The sequence below is a fragment of the Hippoglossus stenolepis genome, chromosome 11 (genome assembly GCF_022539355.2).
Source record: "Hippoglossus stenolepis isolate QCI-W04-F060 chromosome 11, HSTE1.2, whole genome shotgun sequence".
Lineage (NCBI taxonomy): Eukaryota > Metazoa > Chordata > Actinopteri > Pleuronectiformes > Pleuronectidae > Hippoglossus > Hippoglossus stenolepis.
Genome location: NC_061493.1, coordinates 16,479,928 through 16,507,797, shown reverse-complemented (window position 1 = coordinate 16,507,797; position 27,870 = coordinate 16,479,928). Strand labels below are relative to the sequence as shown.

The 27,870-nt window shown below is 40.5% G+C and overlaps 2 protein-coding genes across 51 annotated transcripts in view; both read right to left on the bottom strand.

Annotated features, from left to right (window-relative positions):
• Nucleotides 1–12,154, bottom strand: part of obscnb (obscurin, cytoskeletal calmodulin and titin-interacting RhoGEF b) — a 54,107-nt gene extending 41,953 nt beyond the window's left edge. For 28 of the 50 annotated variants that reach the window (XM_035170981.2, XM_035170985.2, XM_035170991.2 and 25 more), the window contains exons 1-15: nt 11,859–12,154; nt 9,055–10,138; nt 6,297–6,566; nt 5,881–6,141; nt 5,242–5,547; nt 4,887–5,153; nt 4,602–4,708; nt 4,072–4,240; nt 3,309–3,584; nt 2,940–3,221; nt 2,456–2,731; nt 2,075–2,350; nt 1,687–1,968; nt 681–974; nt 9–290 (exon numbers count right to left, since the gene is read on the bottom strand). In XM_035170981.2, the coding sequence (XP_035026872.2) occupies nt 9–290; nt 681–974; nt 1,687–1,968; nt 2,075–2,350; nt 2,456–2,731; nt 2,940–3,221; nt 3,309–3,584; nt 4,072–4,240; nt 4,602–4,708; nt 4,887–5,153; nt 5,242–5,547; nt 5,881–6,141; nt 6,297–6,566; nt 9,055–10,129 (4,423 nt within the window). In that variant the 5' untranslated portion in view covers nt 10,130–10,138; nt 11,859–12,154. The remainder of the gene's footprint in view (nt 1–8; nt 291–680; nt 975–1,686; nt 1,969–2,074; nt 2,351–2,455; nt 2,732–2,939; nt 3,222–3,308; nt 3,585–4,071; nt 4,241–4,601; nt 4,709–4,886; nt 5,154–5,241; nt 5,548–5,880; nt 6,142–6,296; nt 6,567–9,054; nt 10,139–11,858) is intronic. The other 22 variants (XM_035171007.2, XM_035171024.2, XM_035171003.2 and 19 more) reach the window with 3 other exon arrangements.
• Nucleotides 12,155–17,149: 4,995 nt separating this feature from the next.
• atg9b (autophagy related 9B) lies at nt 17,150–27,675 on the bottom strand. Its single transcript, XM_035171264.2, has 14 exons — nt 26,962–27,675; nt 26,734–26,777; nt 26,331–26,395; nt 25,454–25,624; nt 23,639–23,780; nt 22,767–23,515; nt 22,172–22,325; nt 21,802–21,981; nt 21,427–21,672; nt 21,037–21,275; nt 20,836–20,929; nt 20,543–20,627; nt 20,146–20,318; nt 17,150–20,005 (listed from the first exon to the last, which is right to left on the bottom strand). Exons 1-13 carry the CDS (start codon nt 27,068–27,070, stop codon nt 20,164–20,166), a joined length of 2,433 nt encoding a protein of 810 aa, XP_035027155.1. The 5' UTR covers nt 27,071–27,675; the 3' UTR covers nt 17,150–20,005; nt 20,146–20,163.
• Nucleotides 27,676–27,870: the final 195 nt, after the last annotated feature.

Below are 27,870 nucleotides of genomic sequence, written 5' to 3'. Positions count from 1 at the left end.
CCTCCTACCTGCCACCTGAATCTTAAAGGCCAGCTTTTCTGTCCCAGCCTCACAGATGTACTCTCCAGCATCCTTCTTCTCCACGCTGTCGATCACCAGCTGGCGACTCAGGCCTTTTGACTCTGCATGAACTGTTTTGCTGGAGGTCAGCAGCTTTCCATCCCTGTACCATTTCACTTCTGTCTTGGTATCAGCTACCTCACAGCTTAAAATTGCTTTCTGTGAGAGAGTGGCTTTCACCTCCTTTTGGACTGATTCCTTTTTGGAGAAGGCCGATTTGACTTGAATCTCTGAAAACATATAATATAATATGTAATGGTATCGTAACACCTTCCATGGAACTCATTTTAACAACTTATGTAAAAAATATTTTAAAATAAAGTGGACAAATGTGCACTATAGCTGAGTTCAGCAAATAGTTCTGTGCCGCTACAGAGTGATCCAGAAAATGGGAAAGTGGTCTCAGACTTTTGGTCTGAGTGATATGCACAAATGTGTGTAACAACAGAAACACATCACAACAATAAAAGAAACTAAATTAAACAACTCAAAAAATCAAATCCTCCGCTACAGCTGTTATTTAGCTTTGTTGTGATTCATCTCAAATTTGACAAGCAGACATCAGCTTTGCACGAGTCAAATCCTTCTAACATGTGTCATCCCCTTCAATGTCCTCGTACCTGTCACCTGTTCTTTAAATGCCAAACTTTCTGTTCGGACCTCACAGATGTGCTCCTCCGCATTTTTCTCCTCTACACTGTCCACCACCAGTTGATGAATCTTGCCCTTTGATTCCAAGGCAACTGGACTGCTGGGACTCAGCAGTTTGCCATCTTTGTACCATTTCACCTCTGTCGTGTTATCAACTACTTCCCAGCTCAGAGTGCCTGGCTCGAGGAGAGTGGATTTCACCTCCTTCTGGACAGACTCTTTTTTGAGGGAACCAGATTTAGCACCGATTTGTGTAGAAGTAACTGTAAAGGAGTATGGACAATTACCAGTACAAAAACAGACTCTAGACCACTATAACCCTGCTCTAGATGAATTGAACACATCAAATCAAACTTTATAGATGTGGAACAAAGGGCCATAAACTCATTACGCACATTAAGTTGAGAGATCGATCAATGTAAAAGTCTGCACTAAGAAAAAACTGATTCATTATTTGAAGGTGGCTACAGAGGAACGTCTGACAACAACTCTTTCTGACTGAGTGAACGGCAGAACCACAAAATACAAGATATAAGTAACAAATCTCTAGATATTATGACCATTTCAATTATCACTAATTAACATAAACATCTGAGTCAATACTGGACTTAAGACATTTGAGCAAAGCCTGTCAAATATCTAAATACTAAAGCAACCCATAATGCAGCCAAAAAAGTAGACCACAAAAAGAAAACACAAATCAAAACACATATCCACCAGTTTCACATGATAAATGTTTTTTTATCAAAATGAAAAAAGATAGCATGACTTCAAGTTAAGTTCAGTGTACCGTATATGAATTGTCAAATCGGTTTGAGTGACATTTTTCTAAATATTGTTTTGCTTGTCAAACCAGTGAGAACTTTTACTATTTTAATTCTTAAAAATGTGTGTGTATCACAGCACATTATTTAACTGAACGGACAATGAACACAAACAAGATTTAAATATGTAAATATAATGCATTTTCCTCACCTGCCACCTGAATCTTAAAGGCCAACTTCTCAGTCCCAGCCTCACAGATGTACTCTCCAGCATCCTTCTTCTCCACGCTGTCCATCACCAGCTGGCGACTCTTGCCCTTTGACTCTGCATGAATGGTCTTGCTTGATGTGAGGAGCTTTCCATCCTTGTACCATTTCACTTCTGTCTTCGTATCAGCTACCTCACAGCTTAAAATGGCTTTCTGTGAGAGAGTGGCTTTCACCTCCTTCTGGACTGACTCTTTGTTAGAGAATGCCAATTGGATCTGTGTGTCTGTGGAGAAGATGAAGCATGAATGTAGACGACAAAAACCAGCATCTGCATTACTGAGTAAATTAATCAAGAGAATATTTAAGCCACTTCAGTCTCAGCACCCTACCTGGCACCTGGAGCTTGAAGACCAACTTCTCAGTCCCAGCCTCACACATGTACTCTCCAGCATCCTTCTTCTCAGCGCTGTCGATCACCAGCGTGCGACATTTGCCCTTAGACTCTGTATGAATAGTCTTGCTAGAAGTCAGCAGTTTGCCGTCCTTGTACCACTTCACCTCTGTCTTGGAATCAGAAACCTCACAGCTCAGAGTGGTTTTCTGGGAGAACGTTGCTTTCACCTCCTTCTGAACCGACTCCTTGTTGGAGAAGAATGACTTCCGCTCTGATGGAAGATCCATACAATGTAAATGTGAGGTGCTACTCTTTCATTTCTGACAAACAAGCATGCATTAGGCTACTTGTTATTTTGAAAACCCCCTTCGCTTACCTTCCACCTGAATCTTAAAAGCAAGCTTCTCTGTCCCGGCTTCACAGATGTACTCTCCAGCATCCTTCTTCTCCACACTGTCGATAACCAGCTGGCGACTCTGGCCTTTCGACTCTGCATGGATTGTCTTGCTGGAGGTCAGCAGCTTGGCCTCCTTGTACCACTTCACCTCTGTCTTGCTATCTGCTACCTCACAGCTTAAAATAGCTTTCTGTGAGAGAGTAGCTTTCACCTCCTTCTGGACTGACTCTTTGTTGAAGAAGGCTGCCTGGGCCTCTGAGAATAACATAAATGAGAGTTACAGAGTAACTATGGGCAAGGATTGAAAGGTATATAACTGACATTCTTTATCAGTATTGTGAAAATATGATGATACTAAATACTAGGAGAACATAATCAACTCTTATTTGGGACATTTAAAATTGATATGACAAACTGAAAATATTTATTACATTCTACATATCAATTAATTGATTTGTGCTACCTGAAACAGATATCTTGAAGACCAGCTTATCCCCGCCAGCTTCACAGGTATATTCTCCAGCATCACTCTTCTCCACCTTTTCAAACACCAGCTGACGAGCAGTGCCTTTTACTTCTGAGTATATGGTCCTGCTGGATATCAGCTGCTTGCCATCTTTATACCATTTGACCTCTGTCTTGCTGTCAGACACACTGCAACTAAGAGTTGCTTTCTGCGAGAGAGTGGCCTTCACCTCTTTCTGGACTGACTCTTTGTCAGAGAAGGCAGCAACGGCTTGAGTTTCTGAGAAGAAAACACAGTGAGGAAATTTATATCTGTAACGTGCAGTCAAATGTTGAATAACACACTAAAAAATAATCATAGTCTCACCTTTTATCTTGACCTGGAATGTGACTTTGTCTGCTGCCGTCTCACAGGAGTAATGTCCTTCGTCACTTTTCTTGGCGTTCTTGATGACGAGTTTCCTTTGAGTCCCTTTGGAGATCATGGCAGTTCTTTGGTCCTCAGTGATCTCCACCTGATCTTTTCTCCACACAACGGCAGCGCTGGCAGGAGATACCTCGCAGCTCAGCTCAAGATCTCCTTTAAGGGACGATGACAGTCCCATGGCACCTCTGGCCTTGTTCAGGAACTTGGCAGGTTCATCTTAGAGGAAGAGAGATGGAAAATAACATTTTTTGGCTTCCATATATTTAAATACAGATGTTTCTGAACTTGGTTAATAGATGTTAAACCTTTGTGGCATTAAATTAAATCTCTTATAATATCTGTACTGTAAATCTGTTATTAGAGGAGCTATGTTTATAAAGAGTGGGAATTGTAGAAGCAGGGCCACACTGGAGTTGACTACATGATGACAGATAGCTTTCCTCTGCTTGATGGCTGATAAGCACATGCTAGTGCCCTTTAGTGCAGATCACATTACAGTGTATCAGATTGTCTGAGACAAACTGTCTGCATGTAGGAGTACAGTTCCTTTTATGAGATCATCTCTGTGCCACACAGGACATATTTAGTACTTAAGAAATTTGGCAAAACATTGGCTTCATAGATTAATGAATTCATCAATCAATAGAAGACCGATGTGCTGTGGCTCTGTGAGTATCAGTAAATATCATTTTGATAAGTGTACCTTTAAGAGAGAGTTGCAGGGACATCTTGTCCTCAGCTAAAACACACTCGTAGACGCCCACATCCTCTTCAGTAACATTGTGTACCGTCAGGATCCTCTTGCGGTCAATGATGACATATTCATACTTCTTGCCCATTTTCACCTCTCGCCCGTTCTTCATCCAAACCACCTGAAAAGAAACACAGAACAGATTGACACAATAGACCAGATCCAGTAAATGTTGTGGTTTAAAAAGTACTACTACAAAAGTCACTTTAGTAGTAACAAGCAGGAGTGTTTGGTGGAAAGTTGACATGTATCCCACATATTTGGATAAGAGTGTCACAGCTTTAAAGGATAGTCTTTCGTCATTTATTAAGACAATTCGAAAAAAGGTTTTAAGTGTAGGCAGTAAGTCACAATAACAGAAATCCTAGCACTCGTAAATCTTCTATCCCAGAGTGCTTGTAAAATTTTAAGTATTTTAATTTAATGTATGAAAGCAAAAAGTAAAAGCTAGAAATGATGTTCGGTATGTTTCCATTGCATACCTGTGTTTCGTAATCCGACACCTCAGCAGTCAGCTGAGCAGTGGATTGGGCAGTGCAGGTCACCACCTCTGTCAGATCGGACTTGTTTATGAACCTAACGCGAGGGGCTAAAAATACAGTTGTCAGGAAGGAAGGAATTTGTGATTGGCTCCTCACAACAAATACAGTGAATACCAATCAATCTAACATGTAATACAGACAAGAAAATGAACTACAATACTATGATAACATAAATTAAAACATTTTCCCCATTGATAGTTGAATTGGCTATGATCAAGTGCCTACCTTTCACAGATAAGATGCAACTGCTTTGTGAGCCTCCACCAACAAACTTGACTTCAGCTCCATTAAATTCCATGGTCATAACACGGAAGAGCAGAGTGTGTGTGGTCTTGGACTTGGTGATGAGGTAGTCAGCTCCACTACGCAGGAGGCGGCCATTTATGTACCAGAAACCAGAACAAACAGCAGACAGCTCGATGGCGACAGAGAACTCCTCGCCAGAGTTTGCAGTGCTGTTCATCAGGCCTTTCCTTATCTCTGCAGTGGGTTCTGGAGGCAACACGTAAACCACATATGAGAAAAGAATGTGTGCAACAACAGCAGATGGGAACAAATATCACAGGGACATCAGCCTTACCAAGGTAGAAGCTTCCAGGCACCTCCAGGTGGGGGCTCTGGCCAAAGTCATTTATGGCAGAGATACGGAATTGGAAGCTGGATTCTTCTGTGAAGTTGCAGACGGTGATCTCTGTGGAAACAATGGTTTCTCCAGCGTTGCACCTCTGCCATGTCTGAGTGCCAACCTTCCTCCTCTCCACAATGTAGCACTTAATGGGCACTGGGCGATCGCTGTCAGGAGGAGACCACTGAATGGTGATGGATGAGTCAGTCTTGTTCAGCACCACAGCATTGACTGGGGGATCGGGGGGATGTTTTCTTGCAGCTGGAGCAGAAAGAGTGATAGTCATACTGTGACAATGTACTGCTGCTTCTTTGAAAGCGAAAACAACCATTATCATACCTAAAATGACAATTGTAATTTCTCCCGTTATTTAAAAAATAATTTCAGTGGAATCTTACTACTTTCCCTTCCCTTAGTGTCTCATTCACCTTAAAACTGCAAAGGTGCTATACTGGTAGGTATAAAAGGACAATTAAATAAGATAAGTATGTTCACTGAAGATATTTGGACTTTAAAACATAAATTGATCCTAAACCTCAATTATAGGTTTTTGTAAGCAGAATTAAGTGCATTTGACCCAGGTGTCATCCTCACCTGTGACAGTGAATCGAGTGGACGTCTTGCAGTCTCCAGCCACAAAGGCGATTTCACCTGAGTCTTCAGCCTGGCAATCTCTAATGGTGAGCGTGTACTGCCTGAGCACACAGGCTATGGAAATTCGGGAATCTTCCCTCAGCTTCTCCCCTTTGCGGGTCCAGTAGGCATCCGGGCAGGGATGCTCCAGCTCCACACAGAAAATGACCGTATCGCTGACAGGAACCACCGTCCGCCGGGGGAGCTTCTTGGTAATATTGCCTGGGATACGAGAATAAGTAGATGTTACAAAAAGAAAGACTCACAAATAAGAATAAATGTCATGGAACATTATTACACTCGATAATGGCATATTGACATCCAAAATACCTAATGATGAAGAGGAACTAAAGAAAGAAAAATGTTCTCTACTATACCCAGAACAGTGAGCTCGGCCACGGTGCGACTGCCTTCTTTCATTTCGCAGATATAAACACCGTCATCGTTGGTGGTGACATTGTGAATGGTGAGACGACGCAGGGTGCCCTCCTCCTCCATGCAATATTTGGTATTTTGCTCCAGCCTTGTTTCCTCCATGAACCAGTGGGCATGGGTGGCAACAACAGGCACCTCACACATCAGTGTGGCCGATGTTTTCTCCTGGACCTCCATGTCCTGCAACTTCCTCCTGAACGGCACTTTGGGCTCTGACACAAAGAAATGTACAGAATTTTCAGTTTACACGACCATACTGATGGTTTTGCATTTTATCAAATAAAATATCCTGAATATATTTTATGATACCATAAACCTTTTTGCCAACTTTCTGCTTTTATTTCCCTGTGTTTTAAATTGTAGCTCAGGTGAGTGCAATTTCTAAATGAAGTGAGAGAATCTAGAAATTTGCATGCTAGATAATCCATCAGATTGGGCATTTAATCTGTGTCATTTCTGTGTGGTGTGTTTCAGAAAACTCAAGCACCTGAGAGTTGAGACTTGGCTATCTAATATTTTCAATTTTTGTTTAATTTTTTAGTTTCTGACAATACAACAGTAGTAAGTACAATAAAAGCTTTTGGGCAGTCAAATGTGAAACACATGTTGAGGCCAAGGCTTGATAGTTAAACAATGGATGTCTGGATGTTCTTATGAATTCCTAAATATGTAATCATACAATTTTAAGCCCATGCCCAAAGTGCTGTAGCACTAATTCATTAATCAATGCGTCATTAAACAGATAAACAAAGATAACTAGTAGTCCCAATTCTCCTAATATACAGTAGTTACTAGAGGTTGATGATGCATTGTTTTTCATTCAAGCAGAGACAAATAGCATAAGAATAATAAGAATAAATATCATCATCATTATGAAGAAAAAAGAGGCCTGGTATGAGCAGATCAGAAGAACATCAAGTACAGTTATCACATCAGAACTGACAAAGTAGGTCAGTGCGTCTCTACTCTTCAAAGTAGTTACAGTTTCAAACTCTATCTATATCCAAGCTTTGGATCTAAGCCAGCATTTTAAATACCTCATGTGGACGCCCGCTTGGAGTTATTGGAGAAGTCCACTGGGTTAAGTACATCACAACTATCCACATAAAGTAAATATGACATTTACTTTATGTGGAGATTTACTACATAATAAGATTTACTACATCTCCTATAGTCCACATTCCATGGAACAATTGCACTGTTTTAGCTTTTAAACATTTTTGCACAGAGAATACAAGTTTGCACAAAGATACTGGTCAGGGGAGAGGTGGGTCCCTCCTTTTATTACTCAGTGATGTATAACAATCCACCAAAGTACAATGTTTCATGTATTTCAGAATATCAGAAATACACAATGTGTATTAGAAGTGAGCCACAGTTAAAGGGCTGTAATTGTTTTACTATATTTGCTCCTACCATTTATTTTATTATATGATTTTTTTTACCAGTGGTGAAAGTATTTAATGTAAAAAGTTAAGTGGCTGTGTAACAACCAAAAGTTAAATATGTGACATTTTCAAATTACACTTTTTGTTTAAATTCAGCAAACATAAGAGATATCCACTCTCCTGCACCATAGCAGCACAATACCGACACTGAATGATGACAAACAGCCAACATGAATCTATAATTCTTCAGTTTCTTCCCTTGGGCCAATTTCTCCCCAAGGGAAGTCATACTAGCAGAGGTGCAAGTCTGCCCCAGCAAGTGAGCGACCACCTTAGCAACTGTGAACGACTCATCACCAGCAGAAAATAGATGAAACACAACACCTTCCTTCAGAGGACGGGCCAGAATTCAACCTTGTTGTGAAAATCCACACATTCTGAGAGGTCTAAATGAGACTTTGGTGAAGTAATTTGCACGACTGTGTAGCCAATAATCCGTTTATACAAATAACATATAGCTTCTTCCTCTGTTCCATATGCTATGCTATGAAAAACACACAATGAGCCTCTCTGATTTACAAGGAGACGCCTTCCTTCATTACAATGAAAATAGGCACCATCATTTATTTAAAGTAAATCATACTACCCTATTATTGTAAATATTCACTAGTTAAAAATTGTGTATCATTTAACCCCTGCATCTGTTAGGAATATGCTGTTAATACTGGAAATTAAGTGTTCTTGACCTCTAAGATGACGCATTTAAAGCAACGTTATGTAACTTTTTCATCTTAAAATAGTACCTTCAAAATTAGTTTGAGGGTACACTAACTTAGAATAGGGAGAATGGTGTCGCTGTCATTCCCACACCTCACCCTGAATGCCTGTTCTTGCTCTGTGTAAATCTGGCTGACTGTCAGTCGCAGCTGAAATTGCCAGAATCAGGTTCAACAGTAATGCTGAACTGTAGATCAGTTAATAAGACTTAGAAATCATTAAAACAGGGTTTGGTGAGTTTGTTACAGCGGCAGCTCCTCTGGTTCAGCCTGAGAGTCACGAAGAATATGTTTCAGTTGTGTTAAACTGTGCTTCAGTTCAGTGAGTCAACGTAGTCAGAGCTCCGGTCAAGAAATTGAAAGGTTTTGTTTTACTCTACATGAAAACTACCTAATCGCTCGGACACAGGGCCCAACAGAAGTTGTGTTGCTTTATTTAACAAACATGATTCTAATGAAAACTCACTTCACTTGAGTAAAAAAATGTTATTAAAAGTGGTTTGCTATCACTTTTCCGAAGATATTTTAAGGCTTACCTTTGACTGTCACCAACACAGCACTGTAGGTCTGCCCGGCCATATTGGTTGCATTGCAGGTGTAGAGGCCATTATCAGTCTGCTTGCAGTACAGGACCTTGAGGATGAAGTTCTCTGCCTGGTCCTCATAAATGACATGCCTGCGGCCTTCACCGATGTTCATCCCATCCTTCCTCCAGATAATGTGGGGTTTAGGGTGACCCGTCACAAAGCAGCTAAGTTTGGCGTGTTTGCCCTCAGTCACGGTGCAGGTACGGGTGAATACACCTTTGGGCAGCTGTGCCAGTGCAGATGCCCTCAGCGCATTTTCCAGACTCAGAGAACTGAAACCATCTGTGGTAGAAGAAGAAACAGAGGAGCTCTTCTCTTCAGTGCGATAGATGGAGATGTCCTTATTCATTTCCTCTTTGCGCTTTTGGAGGTGAGAGAGGAGGGAGGTGTTCTTATCTGCGGACAGATGATGGGAATCCTGGGCATCTACGACGAGAGCTGCGGCAGCATGTGCACGGCCAACAGTGTTCTGGGCTCTGCAGGTGTAGGTGCCGGTGTCCAGGTTTCGTACGCTTTGGATCTTCAAAATGCTGCCGTCGGTGTCAGAGACGATCTTGATGCGGTTTGACTCCCCCAGGTAGCGCCCGTCCTTTTCCCAGTCAAAGTTGGCATCAGGGTGAGCTGCAACCCGGCAGTGGAAAACAACATCGCCTCCCAAGCCTACACGTGCAGAGGTGGGCTTCATCATGAACACGGGGGCCCTCTGAGCCATCTCTGTAGGCAGAGCCACTTTAACGGTTACCGCAGCATAAGCTTCCCCAACGCTGTTTTTGGCCCGGCACATGTACTGTCCGCCATCCTCCAGCGTTAAGTCGTAGATGGTCAAGCGGTACACATCTCCATCATCCACCGTCTTGAAGCGCCCCCCAGACGTCAGCTTCAACTTGTCCTTCTCCCAGGTGATCAGTGGGGTGGGACTGCCCACGATGGTGCAGCTGAGGTTGGCATCTTTGCCTGCACACACCGAGAACGCCTTTGGGCGAGTCAGAAACCTGGGGACTCCCCCATACAGGTTTGGATCCATTGTTTGTTCCTATAGTCCAAAACAAAATAGGGGAAGGAAATAAAATTAATTGTAGGCCAACATTATACATTCTGTTCATTAATGTACGCTCCTATTGGCTAATTTAAACAAAAAATTTTTTTTTAATTTGAAGTATGAAATTCCAGTTTACTGAACAGTAACACATTATTTGAATATGGGTGGAGTGATAGTGCCAACAATCTCATTGAGATAAAGTGTAATTAATATTAATAATTATATTTAGGGATGTAAAGTGAACTGAAAATAGAATTTAGGTATTAATTAAATTGAGAAAATATATCTGACTTTCTTTTCAAAGGGAAAAGGTTTTTTTATTTCTGATAATTATTGGACTTGTGAGCTCATGAATCGTGGGAACTGTTGGATTTCTCTATAATTTTGTACGGTGTCAAAAAATCCTTCGATATCGATAATTATCATGAACAGCCAATTTTATAATAACACTCCTTTTGCTCCTGAGTGAAAGTTGTGGTCATCTGAGGTCCATCAATTTAGTGTTATACCTCCTCATTTTGTTTGCAAAATGCATAAACAATATACATTAGATTTTTGTTATTGATGAAAATTTATAATTATTTTTTTAAACTCTCTTAACTGTGCAACATTCATTCTGTCTGTGCAAAACAAAGGTTCATGTGCAGTCCATTCACTATATATATTCTCACACTGCACATATTTTTCTTGTTTTTACACTGGATATATATGAGTTTATATTCCATTCATATTTTTCTATATTTTTTATATTCCTTTCACTTAAGTATTATCATCCTTACACTTACTGATGCCTATTGTTGTCTCTTGCTGCTGTAATATTGCAAATTCCCCAGTAATGGGACTAACAAAGGATTATCTTATCCTATCTTATCACCCAGCCCTGATTGGAATGCTCCAAACAAAGCCTGTCAGTCATTTTAAAGGACTTTCTCACAAAGATTTCACCCAAACCATAATAAAATGTGACAGTTTCCAATGTGTGCTCTGTAAATACGCTGTGAAAATAACCCCTCGGTTCAGATTGGCATGTTTATAGCATGACAGTCCCAGTCAGACCCGAGCCCCCCCTGTCTGGTCCTGTCCCTGCAGACGTCCACTGGCACACACACGGTTTATAAACGAGCAGGTAGTGGAACAACAAGGCGAATTTCCCCCTGGAACAAGGTCACACCGAGCAGATATGTGCCTTTCAAACACTGACATTTAGCAGCTTTGTCACCTCTGTCGCCTGAACCGCCTGCGACCAAAAATAACCTCAGCTGTCAGAGCCCGTCTCTGTCCATGGCCATTTGTAGAAGAGACGGAACATCAGCTGTTTGATAAAGATAAAGCTCCCACTTCAGAACCATGGCTCCCACTTCAGAACCATGGCTCCCACTGGCCCCAGCTTTTATTCTGCACACTCACGAAAACACTTCTTCAAAGCTATTCTGTAGTAAATGTAAAGCGTCATTGGGTCTAAAATACATTAAAGTTAATATTATTTATTTAATATGTGTTGGAACACGTTTAAAAACAAAAAGCAGACAGTTAGCCAAATAGCCAAATAGCATTTAATTAGCGTAACAGGTGTGTTTAAGTTTAGCTAATTTCACCGGAGCTCAAAGGAAAACGCAGCTCTAACTTCCATCAACTTCTCCATATAAATATTAATAAAAAAGTTAATAAACGATGTTGATATATATTTGTTTTAAGTCTAACGTTACTTATTCACCTTGAATCTTCAGCCACTCAGGTGGAAATAGCGTTGAATCATGAGGGGCTTGAACTTCTCTTGGTGGTGAGCAGGGTTTTTCCGGATGTTAGCTTAACTCCCACAGTATCACGTGCTGCTTTAAAACAATAAAATCCACACAAAAAAAAAGTCGCGTTACTCCTGAAATATCCTCGAAATGGCTGTAAATCCAGGATGGTGGAACCTGTGGAACCTGTGGAACATCCCCCCCTGGTCTCCTGCGGTGGGCGGGTGACTGCACTTCTTTCCCCTCTTCCTCCTCCGGTGGGTACCTCACGATGCCAAATAGCTGACGTGCCTTTTTTGGCTCCGGCCTCCAAGCTCCAAAATAGACTTGTCCTTTGGTGTGGACTGAGATAGGAGACGGGCTGGTGGGTGATGCTGCTGCTGCTGGAGCCTGGGCTGCTGCTGCAGGCTGCACACTCAACTCAGCAACAAGTCATGGTCATTGTGTGAACTCCTTCTTAATGCAACCATGCACAAATCACTCTTTTACTGGAAATGCAACTATTATACCACATCTGCAGCTGTTTTACTCATCATGTGGATAAACAGTATTGATACACTATTCCAGTTGCATTAGTCACATCTAATCTACCCTGTGCCGTTTGACTGCTTACTATGTTGTGTACTTATGTCACTTGAGTACTTAATATGTTGCGTACTTTTATATTTTATGTTTACACTGGGGATAAGAAAAAATAACTGAATTTCCATACTGTCTACACCCTGTATACATACGGCCAACTTGACAATAAAATTTACTTTGACTTTTACCACCATGTCAATACTATCTGCAGGGTGGCAATGCAAGGCTATTTGATTTATAAAGCACATCTCATACACAGAGGTAGATTCAGGAAGCCGTACAGGGACATTAAAACAACACAGATTTACGATCAACAGTATAAGACAACGGATGGTGTAGAGCAATCTATGTTTAGTCCAAATGAAACTCAGCAGACACTGTTGTCCAGGCAGCATTGGTGAATCAGGTTAAGCAGCAGTCCAGCACTAAATCTGCAACAAGGGGAAAAACAACAAAAGTCAGTGACATATTAACTGGCAACCAAACACCTCTGAGAGAATAAACCTCACTCGTTACCATACCAGTTTACGTTACCATGCTTAACTTAACTTTTACTTTACTTTAAAGCAACATAGGTAAAGGTGGCTTAAACAGAGGATGTAAAAGCTTAATCTTTTCTGAGAGAGTTAAAATATTATTACTTTCAATCAGATACTGGTGGAATAAAGGCATATATCCCAAAATGTGAGTGTCATAAAACTTTATTTCTGACTTTTTCTCTTGTACTAGGTGTAGCATGCAGTATTAGAAAATAAAAAAATAATAATTGATGTGCACATATGTTCATAGCCTGCTGACACTTTAGTCTTGTTGCTCACTGCTCAGGGTGTATATTCAGTGTCACTGTCTATTTCCTGAGTGACCTCTTCCTCCTAGTGGACCAAATCTTCTGCGTAAGACTAGAAAATCCCAGTTGACCGTGTGTATGTGTGCACAGTGTGCGGGGCCTTTATTTTGACTGAACGTAAATGTGATTGGGTTAAGCTGGGAGATCAGGTGAACTTGCCTCAGAGCACATTGTTTTCCACGACCCCCATTGTGACAGCTGCATTACAGCTGGCTATAATTACCTGATGACTTCATACTGTAAATGCGTTACATGCATCTCACATGCCATACGATACAATGATGAGAACCCTAAACAATCATTTAGCATGACATAGCAATCCTTTGGCACGTATAGAGCATCCGTGTGTCACTTTCCATATGCTCTACTTTTATGGAATGTAATGTTTACTGTGTGTAGAAACAAGGGGTAGCAAGTTATAGCCCTTCCTCTCTCATTCTTTAGCGTCCTGGTATGTTCTTACTCTCCCAGTGTGGGCTTCCCCCCAGTGAGTGACAGCAGCAGGTTGCTTGGATACTGATTTTAACTTCCCGAAACTCTAGCAGACAGTAATCCGCTGTTGCTGTTTGCCCCCCGCACCTCGTCATCCTGTTCTGGCTACTGTGGTTATTTTCCTTTCACATCAAATATAACTTTTATTTTTTTATTTGTACAGCACTTATCTAAACAAGGTTACAAAGTGCTTCACAAAAATCCATGGCAAAATGATTAATGAAGTTAAATAACAGGTATTCAATTCAGATCAATTTTAAGCACCAAATCATGACATAATGTCAAGACGTTAAAATGTATAGAGAAACCAAACAGTTCCCAAATATATACAGATTAAAAGAAAAATGACCAGAGATTCATCCAAACCACTGAGATTACTAATGTGCAACATATGGGGGACATGGAAGAATGTTTTCTACAATCTTAAATTTGAATTCAATAATTTGTTTTTCTCCCTCTCATTTATTCTTCCTGAGGTCTGAAGCTCTGGATGCTCAGTCACTTAATAGCGCCGGATCACATCCTGGACGGTATTTAACCTTTGGTAATCATCCAAACGTCCCTCTGGGCCAGTGGTCCCCCTCTCCTGGCACATTGAACACGTCACAGTAGAGGGCAGCAGACAGGCACACAGCTGCTGGCTGGGTTTTTAGCAAATACAGAACAGAAAATTAAAACATATTTTTGTGGTTTAGATAAATTGGATGCAATGTATCTGAAGTATCTGCTCTCCTGGCATTCCAGCGGACCTCTCGCCCATTTCAAGAAGAAGGTCACGGCTGTATCATGTTCACATCTGAAACACATGGGTGTGAATTCAAAGGAACATTTACATAGCTGATGACAAGTGAGGCAAATGTCAGTCGAACACCACTCAGGGAAACTTGATGAGACCGAATAGTGTGTAACAAAATACAACCATGTGGCGTTTATTTACAATGCAGACACTGTTGACGGTATTGCCAGAAGTAGCAGGGTTGTCACAGAAAAGTGAAACAAAGGTCACTTGAACTATTCTGAAGACACACAAAAAAGTCCAGACCTTTCCCCCGACATATTCAAATGAGGGAAACCAGTCATTAGATGAAGTTTGTCCAGGCTTCCTCAAGATTTACTGTCCTCTTGCACCACCAACCAGCTTTTATTAAAAACAGCGTGAACAAAAGTAAGTGCCCTAATGTTTGCTGCTTACACTGAGGATTAAGTGACAGCACTATTTTTGTTCAAGAACTACATCAACATAATGATAAGAACACAGATAAATAATTCCATGTTTGGCTTTACTTTAAAAATTTAATTTCTTCAATAAATATTCTTCTATCATCATATAATAGTCTTAATATCCCAAGTAAAACTAAAATGGCTTTGCAGTGAGTAAGAATTATAATAAGAGATGCAATAACAGCAGCATCAGTTATATTATATAGCAGGGTTATTCAATTAAAAGTCAAATAGGTCCAGTTAGAGAGAATTTCCTTAAGCATAGGTCCGAAACATCGTTATGATTCAGTGCCTTATATTTGAAGTAGCCTAGTAGTTGTATCAATGTCTGTATGAAGTCAAAAACTGACGGTCAAACAAAATAAAGAAAGTACAAGTCAATAGTATTTCAACAATGTTTATTATTCACTTTCACATTGAACTGGAGGGTACTCTTATAATACAATAATAATAAAATAATCTTTTCTCGTTTCAAGAAAAATAAGGTTTGCATTTAAAATAAAAAAATAAAGAGCTATTGAAAAAGGCGTCTTAAAATAAAGTGGTGAATGTCAGAAGAAAAAAAAGATGTACTTTGAGTTTCCCCTTTTCTTCATTTTTCTTAACCACATTTCACATATGAACAATCTCTGTGAACAAATTAACTCAAATTTACTTTCATTAAAAAAATAAAATACCAAGAAGGATTTAAACTTACCATGAATTTGTAGTTTGGGAACATTGAACTGTTTGGAAGAGGTGAGGCCTTGAGGCCTGACTCTTCTCGCTCTTTACAGTTTACCTCCAATTTACTTCAAATCTGGTTATTTTCTGAATCCAGAGAAGCTGAATGCATCACAGAGAAAAAATGCTTCATGTAAAATACATGTGTCTCCAACAATAACTGTTCCCCAATCTTCACTCGGTTTAAAATATTCAGGAGGGAAAGCTGGCTGTCGGCCTTCTCACGCAATATTCATGAAATGTTAATTAAATGTAAAAATATGACTCTTAGTCATTCTGAGGTTCTTTTTTTAAACTGTGACAGCTGTTGAAATGTTTATTTAATGTTGAATTAACTTGAACCACAGAGCAACTTTCCATGTTGAATTAACAAACATGTTCTGTGTGCAAACAGAAGGAATCACATTATAAAGCTGTGAGAAAAGAAAAAGTCTCTCTCAGGTAAGTCTGGAGGATATTCAGCAACAACAAAGAGATCGACAGAGAGATCAACAACCAAACAAGTAAATAACAATTTTCAGGGACAAACAACAAACATATCAGATCAAATCACTCAGTGTCTCTAGTTTGTGCAGAGTGAGATATCCTTATAAACTAAAACCACAGAGGATCTCTGCTAATGATTCAGCTCTGTTCAGTTCAGCTTTTCTCCACCAGTGAACCATCTTCAAATTAAATCCATCTATGATGAAGACTTAAAGTGAGACGCTGTGATTGGACCCACCTCAAGGTTCTCGTTCTTCTTCGGTTAATTGGCGGTTTTGTTGCATTACCGCCACCAGCTGGTATGGAGTGTGGACCAGGATGTCTAATAATTATATTATCTATTCCATTGAGTTAAAATGATTATATTCTCTCAATTTTATTTGTTTTTCTAAGATAGTGAAAAAGTATTCGATAATACTTGCTTTTTTAGTAATTTTGTGCGATATCTCATAAATAAATAAAAAACTTTAATCTTGCCAAGGTTTATAATTAGCTGCCTTCTTTCTCACTCATATTTCAGACAACTATGACATGAACTGTTTCCTCTTGCCCAATAATCACATCTTCCTGTTTCATCTTTGCAACATACTGTTTTGTCCTGTGAGTCCAAATCTGAGACTTGATATAATTGTTTCTTTTCTTCCGTTTCTCTTTCTGCACATCTCATTTCTCCCACTTGTCTTAGTATTAAAAAAACATTGTCCTTTCCTGTCTTCTCCCCCACAGTAACATGTAGGCATCGATGTATCCTTAGGTCTAATATAATTCAATGTACTGTGAGTACATGTATGCGTGCGTGTGCTGTATTCAGTATTACAGGTGTATTGTATTACAGGTAACATTAGGCTGGCATAGAAAATGTTTTGCATTCTTAAACAAGCTGACATTGCAATTTACCAACAGCAACATAAAGAAAATTAAAATGCGTTTTTATTTTAAATAAACATCACATAATCAAACACAAGTGAAATGATTAAATACACTCAAAATAGGGTTTATTTGCCTCTCTACTCACTGGAAACAGCACATCTCGTGAAGCTGTGCTGAAAACAAGTTCTTTTGGCATGTTCCATAGTGTGTCTTAATTTACAGAAGAAAAAAAACACACACACACCCGCACACAAACACACACACACAAACAGACAAACCAATGTTCTAAAAAAAAAGAAAACATGTCTTTAAACATATTCAACATTTCAGGATGAAAACTTAGCACCTTGTTCCAGTCACTGTGATATTTAGACTGGTGTGTAGTGGACATAGTTTGATGTAAATTGGCCAGGATGACGCTGCAGATAACAAGGCATACTCCTGCTTCGTTAGGGACTTTCAAGACAGTGCGGGCATAGACACCACGATCAGAACAAGTCAGATGCAACAGATCAGTTTGTAGCTCATCTTACAAGCCACATCCACAGTTTCACGACGTGATAGGTGTTATACACAAATGACTCGTCAAACAAAAACACTGAACATAGTGTGTACCGTGAACACAAATCTGATGGTAACATGACATGTCTTCTAAACAAAAGAAGAGTAAATACTAAACCTTAATACTAAGGCACTGCTGAAAAGGAAAATGAGAAACACAACAGTGAGCTGTAAATGTGTAAACTCTGTGCACAAAGCTGAGCCTCTGAGTCTCTACTTCAACTTCAACTCGCTGCATTTGTAAGATGAACCACAAAAAAACCAAAAAAAAACTAAAACAGTGTTACAGAAACACACATCATCCCCTAAAGGGCAATTTTTTTTATTGACGAGAGGTAAGAATGACCTTTTTGTGATTTGCCACACTGTCTCCAGACAGTCTGCTGTGGACGACGACGACGACATTACAATACGTGCTGATGCTATGCTTATGTACAAATGATGAGAAGAGGTCATTCGGGATGGCGATTGACTCGGTGTCCCTTCTGAGACGTGCCCTTTCTGAAGTGTATCTGATTTCTTTTTTTTTTTTTTTATGCTTTGTTTTAATTTTTTCAGTGCAAAACTCGGAGTTTGTGTTAGCATAATTACACAGGTGTCCACAAGTATTCCATCCACACATAAACGCACACCCACACACAAAAAGAAAGTGGAACAGTTGCTGAACACAAGACGTATCTGTAGCTCTTGCAGGAGAGGAGGATGAGATCTATACTACTGTGACCTTCGTAGAGTGCGATAAAAAAAAGTGCTGCGTGATGCATGACAGCAACAAGCAGATTTAGTCCCAGTTGATTTTAAACTTTAAAATCAACATTCAACATCATGCAGCTGGGCGTGTTCTTCAAATGGAAAATGTATTTTCTTTTAATTACTTTTAGGGAAGGGGTGTTTTTGTTTTTTTTCATTTGTAATTACTGTGGTTGTATGTAAACAAGTGAACAATTTGAGAATACTTCTAAAATAATTTCTTCAAATAAAGTATATTTCAATTAAATATCTGGAGGAAAAGGGGAAATAAATACTTTTAAAGCTACCAAATGATGGTGATTGTGGGGAAGCAGTTTTTCTCCTTATGCTCTTTTAAAAAGTAAAGGCAGAGTAAATATAAAGCCAGCGACCAATTGTCCTGTTCAGAATTTGCCAAATTTCTCCTGAATTCTTTCTGAATTCTTTTAACCTAAAGCTAGACTAAACTGCACAAGCTCTTATATTAGCTCATTATTATATGATAATTTTTGGGGGTAAAGGACACAACAATGATTTGCTAAAGCAATACCACACTGTTTTTGCTTTAAAGACAAATAAATAAAAGATTCTTCTTAACAAATTTTGGGACATTTAACTCAAAACATCTGCTGGGCAAGAAACACAACCAGAAAATGAAACAGGTTCCATTTACACATGCAATTAAAATCTGAATGCAGTTGAAAGAGGCGTCGGTACACTGCAAAAAAAAAAACATATGTATATATTGTGTATTTACACGAGAGGTATTGATTCGAGTATTTGTTTTTCCTCACCACCACTGTGGCAAACTAGGATACGACAGGTGTTAAGGCATAAAGCTGACTTTGTGTCCAGCCTAGAGAATTAAAAAGACATCCTCTTATCTTCTGCATTGAGATTTTGATGCCAAGTGTACCTGGAAACCTAATGTCTTGGTAGATCAGCTCTAGACATTAATACTGAAAAATAAATCTTGGGACCCCTTTACAGACAGCAGCATCAAAGCATGTGTATGCCTAGTTTAAAACATATTTTATCAAACCAATGAGGCTTTTGCCAGGTACGCACTGTGTTTTAGTAGTACGGTTACTATACAGTCAGTTCTATCATATCAATACTTGGTATTCTTTTTTCAAGGATAAGCTCTGGTAGTAAAAATGTGGACTTTGACAGGATAGGTAGGATGCGAAAGTGTATTTACAAATCACCAGGGGTCAAACAGCACAACTTTAAATACTGACGTTTTTTGTATAGATGATTTAAATTGTTCAGGCAGCTGAGATACGGCTTGCAGTCTTTGCAGCTCTGACCCAGACGCCACACACTGATCCTACGAATACACTATATCGTCTCTCTGCCCTGTGTACTTTGTGGTTTTCTGTACAAGTTTATGAGAAGATCGTGATGAAGCGGACGGAAGACGTATGGTTTCCCTGATGCCATAGTCTGCCTGACGTGACAGGATGAGGCGTGGAGGTGCAGAGACAGTGGTTATTCAACGAGCCTCTCCCACAAATGAATGAGTGATGTTTTTAAAGGTCCATGCTAAATTCTCCATGACGATCATCTAAGGCCACAATGTTCATCAAAGAAAGTACAATGTAAACACTATAAAAAAAGAAAGAGAGAAATATTATAATGGCAGAGTATCCTTTTCGTAGAAAGACGGGTCATTGTTCAGTTCAACAAACAAGTTTGTCACAGATACAGACACGCATCATTCTAGAGTTTGAAAAAGGAGCATATACCTTATGGCATAAGGCACTTCAACAATTACTTCCTGTGCCCTGCTTTGGAGTCGATCCACTGTTAATCTCCTGATCATCTTCATTCTCCTCCTCCTCTTCTTCTTGCCAGCCTCCAAGTTGGATAGTGGTGGGCACGAACATACTGGAACCAAGGCCACTATGCGCCTGGAAGCCTGAGTGTTATATAACAATACAATAAAAACATTTCATAAGATTTAAAAAACAAACTTGCACAAAATAGAAATCAAACGAGTGAATCTATTATTTGTTTTGGTTGTAAGGAGTTGTAGAACACTGACTCAATGTTGACATCTAAAATAATATTTACTGTAGTTGTTCAACTCTGCTTAAGAACACATTCTGTTACACCAAAGTTCAAAATCAATATTTAATTTACTAGTGTTTGTGTGCAGATCTCTCATTGGCACTGAGTTCTGCCACAGTCCTGAAGTCCTCTGTGGTTGAGAGGTCTGCTGATGGAGCTGGAGAGACAAGTCATCGTCAATATACAGCAGAATGGAGCGTCAGAGTAGTGGTATACAAGGGGAGCTTGAAGTGGTTTTGACATATTTTTCCCAACATGAAAACTAAGGCAGATTTATTTTGTGGAGTAGAACTTAAAATCGTCCCACACACGACATTAAAGGGAAGCTAGGTATTGTAATAATGATGTAGGACATAGTAAATCACCTCATGCATGTAGATGGCGTGGAGACTCATCTCTGCGGAGGCGAACTCTGAATGCAGTGCATTTCTCTGGATGCGTGAATCACTGTTAGTCATACTGGAAAAGAAACGTGTTAATGAAATATGAAAATTAGGATTTATAAATTAGGTTTCCAGCTGCAGAATATAAACAATTCCGTAGTAAATACAGTGGCTGATAGGTACCTGTCAGTGATGCTGCGTTCGCTGCGGTACATGGTGCTCTCAGGGTGGACGGAGGAGGGCAGGAGGCCCGGTGAGCGGCCACGGCTGGTGTGTGCGAGCTGGGAGGTGGACAGAGAGGCCAGGACACTGGCAGCAGCAGAGGCGGTGGTGCTGGGTGGGATGAAGGGATGGTCGCGTCCTTGTAGTCCAGATGCCGTTAGAATGGGGTGGGCCAAGACACTGGCCAACAGATTATCAGGCTGGAAACAACAACACACAATTGACAGTCTATTTAATTTAATAGTAGTTTATGGATCAACAGAATTTTTTTTTACTAATTTAATTCACATCACTTATATCTTTACTCATGTTTGGTACATGTGTGCTCTACGTGGTTCTCAGGCCTCTTACCACAGTAGAAGACCCATTGGATTGCAGTGAGGTGCAGAGAGGAGCCTCAGAAAGCAGTAGCTGGGTGGAGGGGCCACTCTGTGCATCATGGTGCACTTTCTCCTTCAGATGGCTGATAAAGACCGAGCTCTCCTGTGGCGGCTGCCAGCGCGGGTTCTTAATGGTGAAATGCATGAGGGACAATTCTGTCTTGCCATTCTCAGCCTGTTGGTACACAGAAGCCTCTGTCTGCCCCTCTGACATCCACTGCAGACACATTCAAAGATACAGATAAGTTCAAGAAACAACATTATCACTGAGATCAGCTTATTAGGAGTCGATTTCAGACACGTATCAAAAAGGCTGACTGTGTGTCAGAGAAGGAAAAGGCCTCACTGTTGGGTTTCCATGGCGTCTGATGTCCATCTGGGCAAAGGAACAGATGTCTCCAACTCCCACTACCTCCACAGTAAAGTTCCTGAAGAAGTCAATGATTTCGAGAGACTTCTTTCTCAAAAGAAAGATGAGGATGAAGGGTGTGACGATGGGACTGAGTAACTCCTCCAAGATGAAAACCTGATTTGAACGAAACAAAAAACATCTTATCTTCTCAAATAAAAAAATTGATTTAATACACTTTTAGTTCACTAGAATTTATCAATACATACAATGACTTGACTATCTGAACTCTTCATATTGACCAGGTGCAACTAAAACACATCCATGATTTCAGTTTTGAATGGGATAAATATGTTTGCATCCTCACCGCTTTGTACTGGAACAGCTGCGCCACCTCGTCACGGGTCTCGCCCTTGTTAGCAGTGCCCCTCCAGTGGTCTGGCATGTAGTGAATGTGAGCCAGCATGCACTGCAGCAGCTGCTCTGGACACCACACCATATGCTCATCTGGGATGAAGGACCTGGCATCGGACATGGACAAAATGAGAACATTTTACCAAAAATTACACAGTTCCTGTACATGTGAGATAAGTGAAATGATAAAACTTGGGGGTTTGGTAAACTTTGATTTGTAACAAGGGTGTTCTTTACCCATATTCATAAATAAGTGATTTGCAGGATGGCTATAGTTATAAATAATAAATAAGATATATTGTCTACAGATAACTTGCCACCACAAATTCAAAGAGTCTGCAAACCCATAAAATGTATAAAACTAGGAGAAAAAAATGAAAATCACATTATATCACATTAAACATGTATAACTACATATACACCTGTATAGCATGTTACAAATAACAAAAGAAACAAAATAAATTTACTGACAACTTCTATTAAGTGTAAACATACAGGGGGTGATACAGAAATGGTTCCAGGTAAATAACCTGGCTCTGAAATCTCACCTGGTGATAGTGATAACCACCCCGAGCACTGTGATAGCAGTAAGAATGTGCTGCACTGTCAGAACGTCCTCGTCGTAGACTGTCAGTGCAATGAGAACAGCCAACACTGAGCCTGAGAAGAAAGCCACGTTCTTTGCAAACACAGTCAGTAGTGGTGATGTGAAGGAGTTCATGTATTTGGATGTGGGTTTGTAACCACGACCCAGGCGTCCATGCAGCTCATGATCCAGCTCGTTGAAGTGACGCAGGTATAGGCGGCCGTACAGGGACCAGCGGCGGGCACCCAGGCTTCCAGGTTCCCTGCGGATCACTTCTGTATAGCTGAAGAAAGCGTAAAGCACCTGCCACACTAAGATGAAGGGGCACAGCAGCAAATTGGCCAAACCCATCAGTAGAATGACTCTGCTCAGCTGCTGGGCGAGCTCTAGGCGGTTCCCGTTCCGCTTGTACTTGGGGTGCAGGTTCCACTTGTTCTGAAACAGCGAGCCAGGGCCCCAGAAGAGGATGAGCTCAAAGTTGTACTTGAGGCCCTGGGTGAGGAACACCACATTGCCCAGCAGGGGGAGCTGGAGCTGCACTGGCAGCAGTGATTTGTTTATCATTGCCACCATGTAGTTCTTGAATCGCAGGATGCGGTGGTAGATGTCCAGTTCCGTCAGCTCCTTCTTGTGTATGCACATCTGCTGCTCTCGTTGCAAGCTGATGAGCCTGTCCTGGACTTCCTGCCATGTGAAGTTGCATAGTTCATCCTGGGGACAGATGCAATAAGCACAAAGTAAACACAAGACGCCACAACAATGAGTACAACAAATCTATGCATTTGGACAACCTTTTATTTTTTATTTTTACAAGCCTCCAGGCGTAGCACTTACCATTCTGATCTTCAGTGCTTTGATATAGAACTGCCTGATCTCCCAGTAGCTCAGGACATTGCAAAAGACTTTAATAAGTCGATAGACCCAGAAAATCGCTGCCATGATGAGAAGAAATATAATCCAGCTGTTGTCTTGAATCCTAAACAGAGGATGTACACAAATAGTTAATAAAGAAAACATATGTCAGTCCCCTATTATGGCAAATTTAAATATATAAATATAAATATGCAATTTAAAATATATGCAGACTGAGAAACTATTACTCTGAGTATATGTTGCAATTTATTAAAGTGATACTGAGCTCTTGTTTACAGGTTTTGAATTAAGTGACCTGCTTACTTCACTCTACGGTTAAGTAAGCTTCCGAGTAAATGGTCTGTATTTATAAAGCGCTTTTCTAGTCCTGATGAGCACTCAAAGAGCTACTCAAGTGAGTGTCCATATCAAAACAATTGCATGTTGATCACAATAGCCATTAACCAAGCCATTTCTGATGCTCTTTGAAGTAATTCCCATATCATTATATATAAAGTTATTTTTAGACATAAATAAGGTGCTAGCATGTTCTTGGGAATGAGCATCTGGTTTTAAAATAGAAATAAGAGATGGGGCACGAGGACAGAGAGCTCCCACATCGTGGGACAAGCTGTTCCCAGATAAGAACTCCACGCAGTCAAACAATGTTGACTTTGATATAAACGACTTGTGAGCCACAATCAGAACGAGGAACAAATTAATGAGAGGCCTATTAGTGGAGCTGGAGGAAAACAAGTAGAGAAAAATATGACAAAATGAGGAGTGGGGGAGGTTTCCCTTTCAGCCTGCTGGTGAGGTGTCATGTGGTAGTCAGCTTCGCGGCCTAGCCAAGTGGTCAGTAACTCAGTGGGCTGGTTTTACATCGCTGAAGCTATCACTTACAGTGTACTGAGTCTGAACACAGTACACAAATACCTTCCAAGAATGCTGCAACTCGAAGCTACTAATCTCAGGTTGACATAATCAACAAAACAGAGAAAGAGAGACATTTCCTAGAAACTGGCGTCACCTGTAATTAAAAATAACAAAATTCAAAACTGATAATAAGTTAAACAATTTATGTTTTAAACTGTTTTCAATCAATTGCAACATGTAATGCTACCTGTACTGGTACTCTGTTATAACCAGTAATATTGTATTAATATTATGACAATTGTCCAACTTGAAAAGCTTCAACTGGAGAGATGTTTTCACAAAGATGTGCAAAAGTCCAATGTTGCTTCTTTTTTGTCTAAGATGTCAAGAAGTGGATACTGACGTCAGCAAAGAAGTGGTTCACTGTTCGTGATTTCACACAGAATAATGAAAAGACTATTCCTTCTGAAATCAATGCAAACAGTGCTGCTGACAGTAATAACCAGAAGCTTTAAAAATCCTTGCTTGGAAATATTGGAGAGTTCTCATAATTCAAGCAAGAAACCCACTTGGAACAGCTAAATAGGCTACTGTTCCACATCCCTGCCCCGTGAATGTGACTTTATCTTGCCCTCCGAAGACTCATCTGGCACAATCTAATAAGAAAGTCTGAAAGTCTAATTACAACTGTATTAAGCCGGACAAATGAAATCCCTCTGAATGTCTGTATCTAAAAGGGTTCTAATAATATCCAGGACCATGTCTACTTAAGAACAAAGCATCTTATTAAAACGGGTTTAAATCAGAGGACAAGTACATCAGACATCACTTTATGTGACTAAAGCTTTTTTAATTAATTCCCTCATGAAGAAAAAAAATTAAATTCAAAGCTCTCCATACGGCTCCATTAATCAACATTACCTCTGAGTGCACTCCGGACCAGGTAGGATGGCATCTGTGAGAGTGACTTTATTCTTGTCCAAGGGATTCTGGCCCGACCCGGTGTGATTGACGGCTCGATTGGCGAACAGGATGTCGTACTCCACACAGTTGACAAGGAACGTTGTGAATGTGACAACAAACAAAAGCTGACTGTTGGGATGAGACGAGAAAAGAAAACAATAGATCAAGCTTTATACTTAATAACACTAAGTGGGAGTGTGAGTGACTTTATTTAATTTCGAAACAGACAAACATGTCCTTACATACTGACAAGTGATCAATTCAAAGTAGATTAATCTGGCGGTTAGGCCAGATCAATTGCAGTTCCCTTATTAAATATGTCGACAGACAGGCTGAGGTTTGTTTTGAACTGTCATTATGAAGACAGATTTCTAGAGCTAATGGTTGAAGCAGCCCCCTGGCCACTCGCCAGATTCAGGCCAACACCAGTAACAGAGATAACCTACTGACACGGTAGCAGCAAGATGGTAAAATAAACTAAATGTTCAACTGACACGCTGGACTGAAATGAATGGATTACAGCTAATGGAATTACAGTTCTAGGAGACAAAGTAAACACATTCCCAGGAAGCTCATGTGGAACTGCTGGGGGAATCATCTGGTTGAGCTTGTTCATGCTGAAGCCTAAGGCACACATGACTGTCAAAACATGAAGTTACAAAAGTCATAAATATGAAGTTACAAAAGTCATAAATAAGGTTTACAAGGAACAATCATCCTGTTGGAACTGCATCATCAATCAACCTCAACCTAGTGCACTGGAATAAAAGCACATCCCTCTTCATATCTCACAGTGCATCCCTTAGGTATGTGAACTCTGTACTCTCATACTTACACAAGTTCAAAGAACTCTGACAACATCATACAAGCAAAGCCATTCTTCTGATGAAAATGATAGATGTGGACCGGCTGGTTAAGGGAAATCTGAAATCATTTGAGCTAGAGAACATCAAACATGACTTTGTATTTGAACAGTCACTATATGTACATTGATCAAGGAAAGATATTGTTTAGCACAACACAAGATATAACAAATAAAACAAACATCAGACTGGAAGTTCTGTAGAAAAATTCACTTTCACTTTGCTCCTTGTAGTAACACAGTCAAGAAGTAACAGTTTCTAAATATGATTAGTGACAGTGCATCTGAATCAGCACGATCTGAACCCAGTGACATGTGCAATGACAGTGCACTTTGGCAGACCTGTTATTTAACTGCACTGTAATTAAAAGGATATCCTGGTGAAGAAGTTATCCAGGTTCTTGATATGGTGCCATGAGTCTGTAACAGAAAAGCAAGGCATTAAATAAATCACAATCGCCCACCAACCTTGACCCAGTTGCATCGTGTTATCTTCAAAACCAACAAGGTTATCGTTGTGCCTTTTCTCAGAGAGGGAGGCCGATAGCATTGAAGAGCAGTTGTAGTTTTTGATATAGTTATAATTTAGTAATAACACGCTTACCTTTCAGGCCTTCGGGCACATGCACTAGTAAATCCTCCTCGCCCGGAGGAGAGTCCTCCTCGAAGTCCTCAATCCTCTGGTACTCCTGGTAAGCTTCCAAGTTGGCCATTGTGCTTCACATTCTCCAGGTGTGTCCCAGCTGACGGCTTCTCGTGTGGTAAACACAGTCTGACACGAATCCAGTGTCGGGACCCCGGCTACATGCTGCAGCTGGTTCCTCCAGCACTTCAAGTTAGGGCAGCGTTAGCCGAGGCTAACAGTAGCCTGCTAACTTGCTAGTGTGACGGACGGACGCTTGTGTAACCCAACACTGCCGCGACAGGATGCAGAATACTTGGAAGCAGTTTAAAAATAAGAAGACGGATATTCTGCTGGTGATGAATACACACAAAACGCCTGTACACGAGCTAAGTGTGGCGGAAAGCTGTGTGGTGGCTGGTTAGCCTGTGAATGATTCAGCCTCTCGTGTAGTCAGGGTGACGACGGTTTGTTTTCTTCCATCTGCTCTGGGTCTTCCTCCGTCTCCGCTTCAGCCCGTGGCCGCGGCTCCTGCCACACACGCGGCTGCGTTTTGAATCACGACCCGGTGCTCCTCAGTATGTCCCGGGGCTCTGTCTCCAGAAAACACACCGTCCCGTGTGGGTCCAGTGTTTTTGTCTTTCACAAACAAATGTCAACAAAACGTCATTGACGTCACTTCGGGTTTAATGCCGCGTTCAGGGAGGCTCGGACAGAGCGGGGAATAACAAGGAGAACACTCGCGTCTTAGAGCTTTCATCAGATCAACTTAAAATTCGGCGAGGGTCATCTCAACAATATGGAGATTAAAACTACCTCGATTTTTGAGTTCTCGTAACACGACATCTTTTGGTCCTTTGACCTGGCGCGGCGTCAAAGTTTGATTACACG

Bases quoted from the DNA above. Each gene is read 5' to 3' on its own strand.
- atg9b (XM_035171264.2), bottom strand. From the start codon at position 27,070: ATGGCCAACTTGGAAGCTTACCAGGAGTACCAGAGGATTGAGGACTTC. The intron at 21,673-21,801 runs GTGAGGCCTTTT...ATGTGTCTGCAG, and splicing joins GACGCCATGGAAACCCAACA to TGGATGTCAGAGGGGCAGAC. The intron at 20,319-20,542 runs GTAAATTAAATA...TATAACACTCAG, and splicing joins AGATCTGCACACAAACACTA to GCTTCCAGGCGCATAGTGGC.